Source organism: Bombus pascuorum, chromosome 12 (assembly GCF_905332965.1).
Source record: "Bombus pascuorum chromosome 12, iyBomPasc1.1, whole genome shotgun sequence".
Taxonomy (NCBI): domain Eukaryota; kingdom Metazoa; phylum Arthropoda; class Insecta; order Hymenoptera; family Apidae; genus Bombus; species Bombus pascuorum.
Window position 1 is genome coordinate 2,011,048 of NC_083499.1, and position 17,570 is coordinate 2,028,617.

General features: G+C 44.1%; 1 protein-coding gene and 1 long non-coding RNA gene across 7 annotated transcripts in view; one reads left to right on the top strand and one right to left on the bottom strand.

The window, feature by feature from the left end:
• The window catches only part of LOC132912407 (homeobox protein homothorax), a 502,412-nt gene that overhangs the window by 375,165 nt on the left and 109,677 nt on the right, over nucleotides 1-17,570 (top strand). For all 6 annotated transcript variants that reach the window (XM_060969789.1, XM_060969791.1, XM_060969794.1 and 3 more), the window contains one exon: nucleotides 772-848. In XM_060969789.1, the coding sequence (XP_060825772.1) occupies nucleotides 772-848 (77 nt within the window). The remainder of the gene's footprint in view (nucleotides 1-771; nucleotides 849-17,570) is intronic.
• Nucleotides 1,148-2,421, bottom strand: LOC132912680 (uncharacterized). Its single transcript, XR_009659259.1, has 2 exons — nucleotides 2,133-2,421; nucleotides 1,148-1,770 (listed from the first exon to the last, which is right to left on the bottom strand). It is a non-coding gene; the product is annotated as an uncharacterized LOC132912680 (long non-coding RNA).

Here is a 17,570-nt window from a genome sequence, read left to right on the forward strand (position 1 = left end):
TCGTTTCCGAGGGCTTTATCGCCGCGGATCCGTCGATTTCCTTCAATAATTCGCGACACAGAGATTATCTTGTAAACCGCCTATCCAGAACGTGTCCCTCCACCATTGACCTTTCTCCCGTATATCTTGAATGGCCTCTCGTAAAGTCTGTCTTTCCTGAAAGCCAATACGAGCATCGAAGGACTGATCGTCGTGCGTGCATCTGCATCGACACAACACGATAAAACGCGTGTTGCTCCGTTATAGAGGGACGACCTTTTTTTTTACCACTCTTCTCTTACTTTTTTCTCTTTTTTCTTCTTCTCTCTTTTTTTTTATTGTCGTTGTTGTCCAGCAATAAATATAGCATATAGCATTTCGCAGGTGCGTCCAGACGACGCGATGCCCAGTAATGCGACTGCCGTCGCGCAGATAAAAGTCCCCCGTGCCATCTATGCGCTCTGTGCACTTACCTGTTACGCGATAAATCACTCGATAAATTGTTTAAAAGCATAGACTGCCGGGGAACGCGGAACGGCCCGGGCTTTGCCCTCGCTTCGACGCTGTGTCGTCGTAAATAACGCGTAAGTTGCGACCGGCTCGCCTCGACTACTCTCGCGTATAGTAAGGAAGATGTAACATTGGCTAGAAATGTTTTCGAGTATTACCATCGAAGATGAAGATTCGCTGGGTTAATCGCAGATAGCATTATGATATTTTGTAAAATGTACGTGGTAATTAGATTTCTAGAGGAAGAAAGTTATTAAGTTCTTTCGTTTCTTTTTGTTGTAGCATCCGTACCCTTCGGAAGACCAGAAGAAGCAACTGGCTCAGGACACGGGGTTGACGATTCTCCAAGTTAATAACTGGTGAGTGCCACGAGAAAATTTATTGCGTTAAACTGTTCGAAGAACTCGTAGCGAAATGTATGAAAATTTAGTCTTATTACATAGATATATAATTTCCATTTTTCTTCAATGATTCTTTTTCAACGAATTTTCCTCAAAAAGGTTTTCATTCTTTTTCTCTTACTTCACTTTATAGATTTTACTCGAGTTTCATTAAGTTCTTAGAGTATTCTATTTCTGATAATTAAAAGAGTTTTATAAGAACCTGAATAAATGGCAGTGCGATTTGTTACATCCGGTGAATGAAATTCAACATTCCATTCAGATTCAATATTTTAATCTTCACCAGTTTATCGTAAAGGAGACGAAACTTTATTATTAATTGAATACAGATATTCCATTTTAGTCTCTTTTAGTATCAATACAATTAGGAACTTCTTTTCAACCAAATACTAAATAGAATAATTCGACTGGTGCCAAACAGACTATGAATTGTTTGAACAACCCAATACGTATACATAAATCGATTACATGAATTTACAGTCTTTCACAGACAGTTAATAACTCGTTTTCCAACCAGAGACACTTTCTCAATCTTAGCCTCATTGAAATACAAATTTCTTTTTCCTCTTGCCTGGTTACGACATCGATGTTATCCATAAAATCTGAATCGCATTAAGTTCGTCGGTTAAGCTAGTCAAACAGCGACAAGTAGATTAGTTGAACGCGTCGATCGTGCGAAATACGGAGAACTGTATCGACAACACTTTGAAACGTACGCACCCGTGTGGTAGATTTCGAAATTCCCGCGATACCTGTCTCCACGCCGCCATTAGACGGCATTGTTGAGCCCGCGGGATTCCTGGCGTGCCCCTTGTCGAAGATAAAGCTGCCGTTTCAATGGGTTTTCGTGTTCCGTTCGAAGGAAAGCCATTGAAGCAAGCTGAAAAGAATTTGACGTATCGGCGTGTCGGCTAGGAATTTAGGAATTCGATTTTTGCGACTTGTAGTTGCAACAAAGTAGAATATGCCAATCTGAGAAATCTTATCTTTTTATTATCGAAAATTTACAAATGGCACCTTTATCGAGAACAAAATTTTATCGATCCGAGTAAAGGTAAATAAATCACGAAAAGACAAAGGACGTGACAACATCGTTTTCTTAATTTCCATCTCGCTATCTCTCTGTCCGCATTTCCCACGTTCCCTATCTGACAGTCATCGTCGTTCGACTTTCACCGGTCGTAAACCTTAACGACCCTCAGAGTGTCGCATTGTTCGACGATTATTTCTTTAAAATCGTACCATGGTTGTTCTATTCTGTTATTTGCTACGGTTCGACCACACGCGTTAACACGGGTAAGGCGAATATTTCCCGCGGAATAAAACCGTAACACTGTCGAAGCCGGCCACGCAGCGACGTAACGAGACGTTCAAAATAATATCTCGTTCGCGCGGCTTGCATGCTTGGCAGCCAGGTAGGCGAGCAGCCTGTAAAACGTTTATGCCAGCCCGCTTTATGCACCTTTAATCTCGGCGCGAAGTGCCGTACCGGATTATACTAGCCGCTATTATGTAGCGACTTTACGATTTTCGTATCTGGGCCGTCGAGGGAGCGAGACAGAGAGATCGTCTTCCTTCGCTCTCGACCGATTTCCGAGACAAGTAAACCGCCTCGTTCTACTTTTCTCTTTATTCTACCTTCTTCGTTTTTCTTCTTCTCTCGCTGTTCGCCTCTGCGCTCTTGTTCCTTGTATTCGACGTTCGTATATCGAAACGAGAATACCGTAAATTCCGTGGAATTTTGACGCTACCGATAAACGCACTCACGAGCGCGTGTACTCCGGCGAGATTTTCGGTTCCGCTCGCCATAAATGCGATAGCGAAAAATGCGAGACACCGCGAGCCCATCGCCGCGAGATTCTGCGGTATACAAGCGGTGGTATCGTCCGCTGACCAGGATCTCGATCGTCGCGAGGAACAGGTTAACCGGCCCCTCGTAGGTGGCTGCATCCGCTTAGAATGCGGCTGCAGGTGCGGCTGATAAGCTCGACAAGGCGTGCTGCCTCTGCTCTTGGAATACTTTCCGCACGGTTTCTAATTCCGATCTCTGAACAACTATCTGATCGTGTGTTAAATTATGTATGTATTATTCCAAGCTAAATTAGTCTATCTGAAAATATGCACTTTGTACTCGTTTTTTATTATCGTTCATCGTACGCGAACCTTCAAACAATAATCGTTAGCAGCAACATTCCACAAACGCATCGCTGATATATGGAACGCGTTACGAGTGGCTCGCTGCCTCCAGTTAAATGTCGACAGATTTTTTTTTCACGCTCTCCCCATCGATGCTCGAATTAAAATGAAAAAGAGAGAACGGAAAAAAGGGGAAAAGAGAGGGCAGGGGGAAAAGAAACGAACACGCGCTCGAGATTCCAGCCAACGAGATGGCGAGGTTACATTTTACGGTCGTTCGCGTTACCTTACGGCAATTTGCCGTACGCGGAATGCCGCTTCGGAACGATCGCAATTAATAAGCCGCTGCCTTCGTTCCTCTTATGATTCATAATGATACGGTTAATCGTTCGACTGCTGTTTATGGCGGGCCGGGATTAGTCTCGCGGGATATGCCGCCTTTCGTTTCGTTCTCCGGGAAACGCGAATTTAATTGCCGATGCGCCTTCGCAGGATTATCATCCCCGAGTTCTCCACGAGTTTGATGGCAGTGGCGCGTGTGCACGGGAATCGTTTAGTTTTCGATATTCGATTGTGAGTTTCACGACCGCTTATGATAGTAGGCCTTTACGACGAATCGATAAATTCGAAGGAAATTGAGAAGGGGATAAGTGAGAGCGAGTTTTTTCAAATATTTTCAGGTATCGGTGAGATATCTACTTAACGTTATTAACTTGAATATTCCTTTTAATTTGCTGGATCGAGATAAAAAAAATCAGGTGTAAGTTTTTCAGATCCATAAAGTGAATAGGATGCATCTAAATCATTAGGATCAGCGTTTTAGACTCAACTTACGTTATCGAATTCGAATTTCTAAAATTGTATTTGTGGTCAGAAATTTCCAGAATACGCTTGATATTCTCTTCGTGGCTGTTTTCTTTTCTTTTTATTTTTTATTTTTTTTATCGTTGTACGAAGTTCAAAAAGACTGAGGTGTCTTTATGAAATATTCATTGATTCTTATCCTAATTAGAACCGACTACATATTATAAATAGAACTCGTATTATCGTTACCCGAAATAATTTCAGCATTGGAAACATATTTTGCGCACGTCATGAAAAAGCACTAGCATAGAAAACATTGAGTTAGATGAGTAGACCATAATCGAAACCGTCAAGACCGAGAAATATTTCTAGGAATTGTCTTATTGGTTATGTTCGTGTGTGTTATTATCAAATGTATTAATCGATTAATCGGTGATGGAGCACTAAATCCGAGTTTTATTAACAGCAAGCTATTGAATATAACAACACACAATATCGCCCATCGTACTTCATATCGATTTGCATAAACATTCCAATCTAACAATATCCATAATTAAATAACTATCTTTTATAAACGTAAAGACACATATTAATGATACCGGTTTCACGAAATTCTGATCCAAATCCAAAATAAAGATCCTCCTAATTCACGTCACGTCAAAGGAAGTTCCTGGACAAACTCTTGGAAGAGTCGCGCGTCCTGAAGAAAAGTTAATTCCACGCGATCCGTTACGAGGCGGAAAGGGTTAAGACGAGCCAGAGAGCACCCTCGTGGAAGCTTAGTGCGTCCTGTCCCGTGAAATCCCTCGTTTCTTCGAGTTGATCCACAGTTACCTCTCCCCCTTCCCAATCCACGCCGTTCTCTTTACAGAGGACGGAAGCGTCCCCCTTGGCTCGTATCTCGCTATCTTGATAGATGTTTCCGCGTAACACCTGCGCCAGCATCCGAATTACACCGGCCCCTGTTTACCGTGATGTTTAAGCGGCCCTTTCACCCTTCCGTTCTCGTACAAGTTCTCGGAAAATACGCGTTCCCTCCCTGCTGTCACCCCTTGAAATTTCGTCGCGTCCGTACAGAACCGTTTAGGGGATTGGATTTGCGTTTAAACGTTTCTTTCCCAATTTATTTCAGGGATTATGAGAAGGTATACAAAATGGGATACAGGTGCTTCTCAGAGAAACAAGCTATAATCTTTGCAATCTTTCTGAAGAATTACTTTTTTATAATTGCTTAAGAAGTTACATAATCTGTGGCAGAAAGGGACGCTCTAGTGAGCAAGAAAGAACACGCACGATACAGTATGCACCGCTCACAGGCCAAGTTTCATCGATATTTTCTACTCTTTATTTCACGGAGTTAAATTCATTTGGCAAACGAGCAGCTTATATAAGAACAATTTAACTACAAGATTGTAACTTTCACGTGAGTGTGAACTTTCTATAACATACACTCGATAGTTTCTCAGACTGAACTCTCCTGTTGCGCATAATCTCCATTGGACTTGTAAATCAAAAAAATTGTCGTGGTCTTTAACGGATCGTACTGTAACTCCATCGATGTATCGGCGTCGTCCAGCAAGAATCTTGTTTATACCGACCGGAATGTAAGAATTCCTCGGAGACTGTCTCAGGTTCAGTAAACCTCACCAAGGATCGAAATAATCCGCGTTCCCGTTTACGGTGTCGTCCACGGGGGTGAATCAGCGACGGTTCCTGCGGCCGGATATAAAATGCGAAACGAATTGCTCTACGTTTCCCATCCTCGTCCTCCCTTCGCCCATCCTGGCTGCACGCGGTTGGTCCGGCACGTCTGCTCGCGTTCTCATTGCATCGCGACGCCACGGAGACGCGGGTGGTTTGCGGCGCGTATAAATAAAATCGTCGCGACGCCTCGCGAAACGACGAGCTCGTATAATAAGAAGGAGAAAGAGAGTAGAGGTTGGCTCGAGACAGGAATTGAAAGGGACAAGAGGACGGGGGATAAAGGGTGGTAGACGTGGAGCGCGGTAATTGAGCACAAATCAAGTTTAAGGAGGCCTCCGGCGATCGGGATTTTTTTCATCGAGCCACGCGTTAATATTTATTTGGTGCACGTTCTAGCGACGCCTACGCGATGCCACGATAATTGCGCGGCCGAGTCCTGAACAGTGTTAATTGCGTCGCGGCGGTGCAGCCGCTCGCAAAGAGAGAGGGAGAGAGAGATAGAAAGAAAGAGAGAGAGAGACAGACGCGTGCGATGTAACGCGTGCGGAATTTTTGGCAAGGCTCCCTGTTTACGTGCTCCCCCGTGCCACCAATATTTTCTCAGGCATCTGTCCATATCGCTGACATTTTCCCTCGCTGCCGGCCTCGTAATTAACCGTAACCGATGTCCACGCGCAAATTAGTAGCGCATAACTTTTCACCGCTCGACCATGCTCCGATGCATCCGAAATAACCTCGACGAGGTTCGTCGTGCGGCTCTTCGCATTCCGCGGTAACTTCGAGGTTAATTAAGTCGATCGTGGTTGTGCTAGAAAGGAGGTTAAAGAAATTACATAAAAACGATAGTTAGTTACTTCGATCTTCGGTCGCGGAATCTCGTGAATTTTCCTGAGAGGAACTCGCGAAACGAAGCGAGAGGCACAGAAAGGAGGCGTTCTGTTTCTTTTCTTCCTGCTTTCTTTCTTTTTTCACGCAGACCGAAAGTGCGGGCTGTGATGTATGCTTCGCGTGGGTGGGCAGGTATAAGGGCGCACGTAGGCGGGCCGCAGAGCTTACGAGGCTTGCACTTGCGCGCCGGCGAAGTGTATGCGAGCGCCGCGGCAATTTCTTCGTGGCGCGATAAGTTTCGTGATATATTTCGCCGGGGGAAACTCATGTTTCCGTAATGCAATTAGAGCATGGCCGTTGCACCGTGGAACGTTAGCTCGGACGAGGGCTGCGTTCAGGAACGACGGCGACGACGACGTCGACGGACGATGCCAGTGGTGTTGCTTAGAAATAGCAGGTCTAATTAGAATACGCGAGACAAATGAAATAATTCGTAAATAAAACGCGTTCCCCCTGCGTCTACGTGCACGGACGCTGTCCACCCTCGCCCAACGGCAACCACCCCTTTTTCTTCTTTCCGCGATACACCCCCTTCACTCCCCTCCACTACTTCGTTTTCTCCGTTCGCTGCTCTGTTTCTATTCGCTGTTCCGCTCTCTCTTTCTCGCTACCTTCGCCCACAATTTTCCGTCACATATATCAGCCCGGACAGTAGTTAGAAGCGTTGCCAGCTTGTTACCGTGTGTAACCCTTCGCGATCCTCCGCGTACGCGTGCTAGCTTACCAGGAATCGTATACCGTGGGGATGAAACAGCTCTCGAATTGAGTTCAAGATGGAATTTATCCGATCGGACAACGTATATGTTATTTTCTCCTGGACCAAGCTGATTAATCCTACAGTCGGAAGTGGAATTCGATTCGTTAGATTGTACAGTGCATAGCGATATCAAAGCAGGTGTTGTAAATTATTTTCGCGGACAAAATTTACTAAAAACTAAAGAAGAATATTATCTTTTTAAAACTAGAGGTATCCTGGCCTTTCGTACAAGTTAGCCGATCAAAATTAAGTTAACAAATTTCTTTATGTTAATGTTTATACCCAAACAGTACGATTCATCGTTATCGAAATTCGAAACGATTTACTAAATCCTATTCGATCTATTAAATTAAGCCACTTCCATTACGTAAAATCTAATAAGATTGATGTGATTTATTATTAAGTTAATTTAAGACTGAGTTGTTCTAATTTATGCGAATGGGAGGAAACATACTTCGAAAACTATTCTATTCCATCTCCTTGTTTGTAGAGTATAACACACGACTGTCGCTACTTCCGTTGAACAGCAGCGTGTTTCACAGTGGCGCAAATGTGTACTAATATTTCTGCTAATTTAACCGTTCCCTCCCCACCGTCGCGTATCTGGCTAATAAACCAGCAGTTATTTATCGGTCTGCCCGTCCCCCCGGTCCATCTCCTCCCGCCCCACATGCGGCAACTGCCACTTAGGCCGTTTATTTCGACGCCGCGTCCGACGCGTTTTTCCTCCGCCGCGAATCCACCATTTACTCTATTTCGTCGAAATAATTTTATCGCCTAGGCCGTTCGTTTCGTCGACACCTTGCCGCGCGTTGACGACCGTTTCTCGCTGTTACCGGCTCCCTGCTCGTGCGCCTCGCTCGAAATAAGTTTATCAGTCGGCCCGTTCATCCCCAATGACGCGTGTTCTCGTAGACGTTGCGCAATTTGCGGTAGATTCTCGTGTCTACCCATGACGTTTATTTCTCCTTTCTTGATTTCGCTGATAGTTAAATTACTATCGCGTGGCCTTTGATAACTAATGTAATTTTAATGTAACTCGTTGAGAAGCATAATAATTTATTACGTAGCGTGCTATTCTTTCCGATCTCCATTTTCGATCGTGAAATCTTTGCGAAGAATCAATATTTTTTGTATTTAGGTCACATGCTTCTTCTAGAATTCCATTTTCGATCAATAAATCTTTATGAAGGGCCTATTTTCTTTTTGTATTTAGCGCACACGCTACTATAAAGTCACGAAACATTAATTATTACGAGCGTTTGCTTTCCCAAAGTACTTAGTCGCAACAAATTTACGCAAGAAGGTAACCACGTTCGTTAATCAATTTTCAGAGGGCGCTTCTCGCAGGTATATCATTTTGCTCTTTGCTCTAACCGCGTGGCTGTCGACGAGTATCGCGCGGCGCCGCAAGACTTCCTTTCTTAACATCGCGTCCGAAATAATTTTATCGGCCAGGCCATTTATTCCCGCGCCGCGTCCCCGCGCTCTTGCGCGCATCGCCGTCGAGGTGTTTTTCTTCGCGCGATGCACGTCCGTCGCGGAGCTCGCGATTTGCTCTATTTGACCGGAGGTTGAAATAATTTTATCACTTACAGCTGCAACCGAGCTGCCGCGACGGCGAACCGGTGTCTTAAGAGGATTTTGATGTTAACGGAGACGAAGAGCGATTTCGCTTAAGCCCCCGAGACGACGCTTAATCACCGCTCGAAATTTACCGTCCTCCGGCCCGGCCTTCGTTCTCCAAGCAGAGGAAAAAGAGCTTGGCACTCGGCTCCGTTGCCATACAGCAACGCCGCGTTTATTGAAACTCTCGTTCTTCGGATCTTACCTATTCCCGTGATGAGAAAGTAATAGTGGTTTCGTGGAATGTAAAAATGAGTTAATTCATTACGATAGTATTATTTCGTTTAATCAATTCTGTTACGTTTCTTACAATTGTCTCGCCACTTCCGAGATTTTTCCATATCATCATCCATATGACGGTATGAAGGTTTTGACTGAAATGCTGTACGCGTTGGTTCAGTCATACGTCATCCATTTGTGAAACAATTCATATGTCTTCTATTTAATTAATTCCGCAATGTCTGCAAAAGGTGGTAGTCAAATAGTGCCATGAAAGAATATCACGTAGTTGTATTCACATCCTCTTGAAACTTATGTAACGTAATGGACCTAAAACAGACATTGCCGTATTCTGAGCCTAACAAATTCGGTCGACGTTCAAGTTTCTTGTGATCACAGAATATCACTTTTACAAAACGATTTTATCCTAGACTACGAAGTATGAGTCTCTTGAAATTATTTCTCTTGATAGGTACAGGTTTAGTAAGAATCGAAATTATGTTTAAATCAAGCCAATATCGATCTTCGTACATTTACAACGCTTATTGGACCTATCGAACGTTATCGAACAATCAGTAGACAATTTCAAACGAAACAAACTTAATAACTTGTCCACTCGTGCAAAACAAAACGAATAACTTTATCGACACCGCTAACGAACCTAACACGTTTACCACCAGCACCCTATCAAAAGGAACACGCTATTTTTTTTCATCTCACGATACGATATCTGTTCTGAGCTGAAGAGTAACGTCCACGGAGTGATTTCGCATGCACCAGGCGACTAGCACGGTGTACAAGCACTCGACCACCCTTCCTCCCTGCTCCGTCGTTGTCGCGGTTCCTCGAGCGGATCGTTAACATCATAACTGTACGTCGCACGGGTAATTTAGACCGCTGTAAAACCACCAAGCAGTCTTCGTCCCGGTGTGTACGTTATAAACGTGTACATACATCCATGTCTATATATACACATGCATATAACACGTGGACACGCGGAGCGTTCGGCTGTAAGCGACTTGCTAACGAGACGTTTCGTTTTACAAAATCGTCCGAGACCCGGGAGCCACGCGAATGGCGCCGTAAATCCTCAGACCGGATGTTAATATCCCTCCCCCTTGGTCGACACTGCACCCTTCCTCCCTCGTCACATCGCCGATCCTACTTGTGCCGCGTGCTTCGCAAATATTGTTGCACCGGGCGCGCGCGGTTGTCGCAGTTTTGAGCGCAATGGCCGTTAAACGTCACTTCTGCGGCCACGGCCGAACTAATCTCTTTTACGCGTTCCGCGAAAACGTTGCTGGGCCAAAACCATCGCTGTCGGAACGATGGAATGATGGCTGATGGTAAATCATCCGGATGCGCGGAGGTGGCAACGTGTTTTGTTAACGTGAACCACCACGGAACCCACAAACAGCGTTTAAATAAGACGTGGTAATTGAATATGGTATAGTTAGACTGGCGTTTCGTACGAGGTAAACGGAGGTTGGTAATATTTGCGTGAAATACAGGTGGGATTGTACAGGTTGATCCTCTTGGTCGGTTTGTCTTGTGTCTGGATTTATGGTGGGCGACGTTTTTCCGTTCCTGGTCCTCGTGGGAAGAAAGGTTGCGCGGGATACGGCCTGAGTCGTTTGCATTCCGTGTAAGGAGCGATTCGGTTCGAATCCGACGAAGATTAGGCGATTCGATTAGCCGTGAGAGCTGGAGAACAGTCGATTCGCCGCAAATGAGCTCGTTCCGGGAAGCAGGACCTTCGGTGCACGAGTCGGCCTTTGTCGGGTAAAAGAGAAATTCTTTTTTTTTCTGATGCTGTTCTTGGGATTGGGAAAATTGATCTCTCGGAGAAATCTTTTTCTTTATATGGCGCTAAAAAGTCATTTAAATTTGTATAAACCATTTGAATAAGGATCGCAATACTCTATCTTCGTATCCATATTTCAACCCCTTCATAAGCGAAAAAATATCGTATCACAATGATAAAAAAGAATTCGAAAATAGTTCGTTATAAATACAATTACCTAACCCCTTTATTTATTCAGTCCCATAATTCGTACCACAGCAGGGAAAATAAAACAACGATGTTAGAACGTGCAGTCTCTTGAAAAACGTGTGATTAACATTTCAAGAGGATTTATGGTGGATTATCCAAGAAACTCTAAAAGCAACAGATTATTAAATATTGATCAACCAGACCGCAAAGAACACATTTTCCTGCATCTTAAAAATCTTCGAAACTGCAAATTCATACCACGGAAGTGTATGAACATCTTATATACTTTCGAGCCCGGTGCACCTCGAGGCTCTTGAATTTCTGGAGACGACGGAAGATCCGGATGCGTGACAAGGATCCAAGTTTATCGTGGGTCGCGGCCGCTGCTGAAACTCTGTAGGGTAACCGAAGCCCCCGCGCTCACGCTCGGCTGAGTTGAAAATCTTGGGGCAGCCGTGTAAGGCGCGTCAGCGGTGCGAGAAAGGGCCTCGAGGTGATGGAGTGACGCGATACGAGCGCGCACCGGTGACACCGTACACCCGGCTGACTTACGGTCCCCGACATCACCTGCTCTTACAACGTACAAACGAGCCTGTACCACGTCGAGCTTGATCCGCGACGCGAAGGAGGCCCGCGGGAGCTCGCGATTGATGGTGCTGCGATAGAAGCGGACCAAAGGGAATGAAGCAACGTTCGTTGTCAGACTGTTTGGTAGTCATCGAGTAATGCGTAGGAAAATGTGCGGAAACTTTGGTCGCGTCCACTTTAGACAACCTCATGCGTAGAAGATTATGGGCAAAGAATATGGTTTGTTGTTGGTGGAAATTGGATCATGCTGAAATTGGATATTTCATTAGAAACGATAGAATCAATGTTTTGTGTGTTTAGTGTCCTTTAGTAGAATGTCGTTTAAAGATGCTTGACGGATTTATAGTCTCGTTCGTTGCTTGAAAACTTTTTTTCTTCGATATTTGATAAGTTCACCGTTGTCAAAATGCCAGCAAGCTAGCAAAACATTTGCGAAGGTGTGGTAAACGGAATATTTGTCTTCAGTATTCTTTGCAAGAGCGTATCTCAAAGTTCTTTGATCGATTCCTTGTTTCGTTTCCGGCTTGGTGAAATTCTTTCTTCAAATCATTTGTTTAAATCGTAATAGTTCTAATAATCGACCATTCGAACTACTCACTGTAGTATCGTTCGTAGAACGATAAATTTATTTGAATGAATTTCTGAAGACTCCAGAAACAAAATATTAATTAGAAAACGAAGAGTTATAACGAACGTATCATCCAAAATAAATGGTAGAAGTTAGCAAACGCTATTAACAATAAGGCCAGAAGCTCAAAGATTACTCAAAGAATACAGATCACGTTTGATAAACGAGACTAAGCAATGCAAGCGCGACTGGAGCGTCCGTTCAGCCAGAGAAATCCAAAATCGTGTAGTACACATCGTTGATTCGAACTCATTGGCTGGCTTCGTGTAACAATCTCATTTAGCAGTGCTTTCCACCCTCAGCTGGCTGACGGCGTCTCTCTCTCATCAAGCACCGTCGGTCGTCTGCGAAGTCCCCTCTCGCAGTGGTACGACCACCACCGCCATCACTATGTCCCGTATAGCGAAGCGGGAAACCCTCTGGGGGCCGTAGGGTGGGCAGGAGTCGGATATCTAATTAGCGGGGGCTGATCGGTAATTACTACGATTAATCAATCCGTTTTCCATTTGTGCGCGCTGTGCGCGTTCGCCTGTGCGAAAGGGAGAGAAGAACCGTGGCCGCGAAGGGGGCGAGACGATATTAGGGGTGAGTGTAGGCGGGGGCGGCAGCCACGAAGAGAACGCGAGAAGAATAGGCGTTCGTGACGGGCGACGACCGAGAGAGGGTTGGTGTACACGAGTGAAAGGGGTACCGAAGTCGAGAGCGAAGGGGTGCGCTCTGTGGATCCACGTTGTTCTACGATTCCGCTGGTAGTTTCGAGATTGGGATTGTCGGGCTCTCGGTCAATTAAATTCTCACAATGAGCCGCCGTTTTCGTAGACTTAGCGGTCCTTCTCGATTCTTCTCGAGTACGGATGTTGACCTGTGAAAACACCATTGTCATTCGTTTGTATACTTGGTCGGTGGAAAATTAAGGGCAAATGTAATCGATATTATGAAGGGGATGACACGTTTTAGCGCGTGATTTGATTGCGATGTAGTACGTGTCGATTGGTTTTAATAGGAGAATTGTAACGTGTTTGGACTTCGAAAAGCAGCGTGAATTACGCACGTACATACGTCTCTCGTTTTCTTAAGGACGATTTGCATACGAGGCGACAAAGAGCTGTATGTTATTGAGACCGGTCCTGGAAATCGAGTTAAATGCGTTCCAATGAACGGATCACACCTACGCAATGGCGAGCCGTGGAAACCGACACCAATATGGAGGGGCGAGGAAGATGGAGGTGTGGATGATCGGTAGCGTTACGAGATTGACCGGGTCAATATGCATACGTTTCAACCCACTCGACAAACTTTTATTGCATTACGCTCCACACGTGCATTTGCTGGCCCCTTCCTCGGCTCGTTTTACGCTCGTTCAGAAGCGGCATTATCACTGGCGTAGGCAGGAAGGACGTTTTTGACTTTGACGGGGCCACTAAAAGCTTCGATGACATGTAATCGTTCAAACCTAAAGCTGATAGTATTTATGATCTCACAACAAGTGTCGTCGTTCTAAAAATTTGCAAAGACCGATTAACTTCGGTGTATACATATAAGATCATTCGTTAGATTAAAATACAGTTAAGCCAAAATTGAAGAGTCTGCCCTAAGTAGTCACGTGGCGATGAAGATAAAGATTTTTAAATGTTGTGAATAATATATTTTCATTAACTTTGATATTTAAGCTGCTCAGAGGCCACGCTGATCAACTCCATAAATTGGAAAGCACAGAAAGATGATGTTATAAACACTATATCTTAAACTTACTTAAAATTTTATCACCGCTTATGTCATCCTTTTGGGGAGAACAGCTAAAAGCAAATTGAGAATTGAACGTTAATCGTGGATTTGTACAACGAAGTTAGGAAATTAACAAAAAACGGATTGATTCTGCTTCGGAGAGACTCATTTATGGAACGAATAAATAGAAAAATTCGAAGGAAAGGGGATGGTACGCCACTGGAGGCTCAGTGGATCTGGTTAGAAACAGTACGCTAATGTCGTAGAAGAGAGCAAGAGAGTTGTAGTAACGAGCGAAATTCTGGCAGGGGCGTCGAGGCATATGGAGCGAAATCTCTTGATGCCATTAGCCCCGACTTTGTAAATAGTTTTCGCTGGAAGAATAACAGCGCGACGGCTGCGTAGGGGTCGTAACCCTAAACCCCTGTATAGGCTGTATTCTCTGCGAGCGTCGACGTTGCGAAGAACACCCTCGAACGAAAGGAGCCGATTGTGATCGATCATCGGGGATTGTTCTCTCTCTTTCTCTCTATCTTTCATCGTAGAGTTTCAGGAAAAGGGTTGAAGTTAGCCAAGGGGCAGGAACCCCCATTATTTGTTTTGCGCGAGAAGATTATCGCGTTATTACGCGGGACGAGTCAAGGGTCTTCTGTGATCGGCTCGTGGGACTCCGGCGTTCGAAGACACGCAAACACTTGGCTTCTCGAATTACATTCCTGAATTGGGGTTGCGCGTCTCGTAATCTTCGTGGAAGCTCGTCTCGGACGGACACGTGTCCGGACGTTCTCGAGGGCAGAATGTGGACCGAGTAATTACTTCCGTGTTAAGTTGTGTCTCGATATTTGCTGTTCGAACCGTGATTCAGACACTGCTACTTATAGCAATGCAAATGTGATAGCTATATCAAATAATAATAGATGAAAATGCTACATATCGAAGTTTAATACTAATATCAGAGTATTAAAGTTTAAGGAAGCATATAATCATATTTTCCTTAATTACTATATACATAGAATATTACGTAGAACAGCGAATTCCGACTATAAAAATGCTATAGATCATTCGTGCTAAAACTTACTACACAACTTTTCTAGTTCCAAAATTGGACGTATCACATTAGTCACTTGACTACGTATCGTCACTAGTTTTTCCCTTTTCCAATTAACCTAACCAAAAAGACGTTGCTCGTAAAATCAGTATCAAGATTCAACCGTCCTAAGTTGGCAACCATCCTAGTTGCCCATAGTTCGTGTAAACGTCGTTTTAAATAATTTTGAACGTCACTTCTGCGGTGAACACAGTGTCGGAAAGAACAGAAATCGGATGTAAAAGGAGGGGGATGCCGGATGCGGACAGGGGCTGATGGGGTGCTGGCGAAGGTGGAGAAGATGGTCTGGCCGCCTCGAAGGCTCACAGGGAGAGAAGCCGTTGAACAGGGACAATGCTTTCATCATTGCCGCTCTTTCTTTCATTCCCCGTGCCGGAGGTGGACCGCTCTCTTTTGCCCTCTCCTCCTTTTTCACCGAACCCAACCCCTCTTACCCCTTTCTTTTTACGCTTTTTTGCCCGCAAAGGATCCATTGTCGTCGGGTTGTAGGTGGGTACCGTCAGCCGGTAGGTATCAGTGTCTCTACGCGGGCCAGGGTTTGGGGGATGGATGAGTTTTGTAAAAGTCCCTTCTTCTTTTTCCGTCCTTTGCCGGTGGTTCCTCTTGCCTTCCTCTCACCGACCTAGCCAGTCGCCTCTCGTCCCATGGCTCGGTGTACGCGCCGCGCTTTTAAAAGGCAGAAACGGTCCTCTCTTCTGCAACTCCTCTTTGGCCGGGCCGCGCGATTATGTGTGCGCTTCAGGTGGATGACGCGCACGAGCGAGTCTGCCATGGAATGAGCACCGGCCCTGGCAGAAAGTCGTCGAGCGGACAAAGTCGTATCGGCTGAAAGGAAGAGGGTCGCTTTTGATTCTAATTCGTTGTCACAATACCGCCGCTTCTTCCCGTCCTGCACCGGTCCGCTCAAAGTCTCCTCTCCACCGTCCTTCCGTGGCAGCCGGTGAACGACCTAGTTCAAAGGTAGAATTTATGAGAATATTTTTTTAACAAACGCTATTATGTTTAACTATCGAGAAGACTTGTTAAAAAATTATAAAGGTTGCGCAGTTGAATCTAGTAATTTAAGACTGTAGTTGCCAGAGATGAAGCGTTGATTTTTATAGGACTATGTACTTAAGAATCAAAGTAAAAAAAGGAAACGAGGAGTAGAAATGAAAAGTTTTAGGAATCATTAGAGGAAGTGACTAGGAAATATTAATACTAAAACGATCAATGTGTTAATAACGTGATCAGTTCATGATGTTTCATAAAATTTGCTTAGATTTACAACAATGAAGATATGAATGCATTATGTTCTTTTTCATATGTACGCAATTTGTTCGCTTTCTTTTATTTACGCTTTAATTGCTGGCGATTCTAGTATGAGATCATAGGATTTCATGGACCTATAATGATTATAAAAAATATCTGCACACCATTATACATGTGTATTATTATAACATTTACATATTAATTAATTAGACTCAAGTACATTAAATTTCATATAATTTAGTACTACTTCTATATGACTACAAAAATTTCATACTATGAAAATGAAATTTATAGAATTTGATAAAAACACATTTCTCATATCATAACAAGATAAGGATATATACAAATAATCTTTTATTTGTAGCCACCGTATATTTGCAATTAGAACATCTCCATCCGCTTTTCCCGATAATTTCGTCGCAGTCTAAGCTATGTTAAACCTCAAACGTGTTAGTACAGAGAGAGTGGCACACTAATCGCGGGGACTCGTTTATCACGCGACACACGGCCCGGCTGACTTCTCCGTCCCGATCTGACAAATCCTCCGTTTTCATCCGACGTGTTCCCCTAGCCGAATGAAGACGTCTTTCGGTGTATTACCTCGCGATTGTAGGATGATTGTCGTCGTGGAGCCCCGCGGGAGGCCGGCAGATGTTTCGCGGCGACCCAATCAGACGACCCCCGAAGCGGTGCGCGACAATCAACCATCAAACAATCTGCCACCCTCCGAGTGCTCGGTTGCTTGGATGGCGAACCAAAACACAACCCTTCAGCCTTTTCGTGATCCGCCTCAAGTGAGCATATGCCTTCGCGGCTGGAGTGATTATTTTTCACCTTGCACGCTGAGGGTGCAGCGGAGGTTGAATAGGGTGCATGGTGTAGTCTATTGATTTTTGAACGTGGACGAGTTTAGGGAAACTGGGCTTTTGATTAATGTTTCTGCAATGTAGATTATATTTCGCTGTATCTTACTGTGAACAAAAATGTTAACGTTATTACTAATCAAACCGAGCTCTAATATGTATTTAAATATGGAAGTATAATAAGAAAGAATAACTATATAATAATTATGTTTTTGTCTTGATAAAAATGTGAATTTTGTTAAATTTATCATAAAATATTTCTAGTAGTTTGGAAATTAAGAGATCTAACAACGGTCATTTTTATTGGTTTAATAGCTCCATTGTTAATCTTTATACATTTGTATTAAATCGTCAAAATCGAACGTGTTAATTAAGCTTTCGTGTTATCAT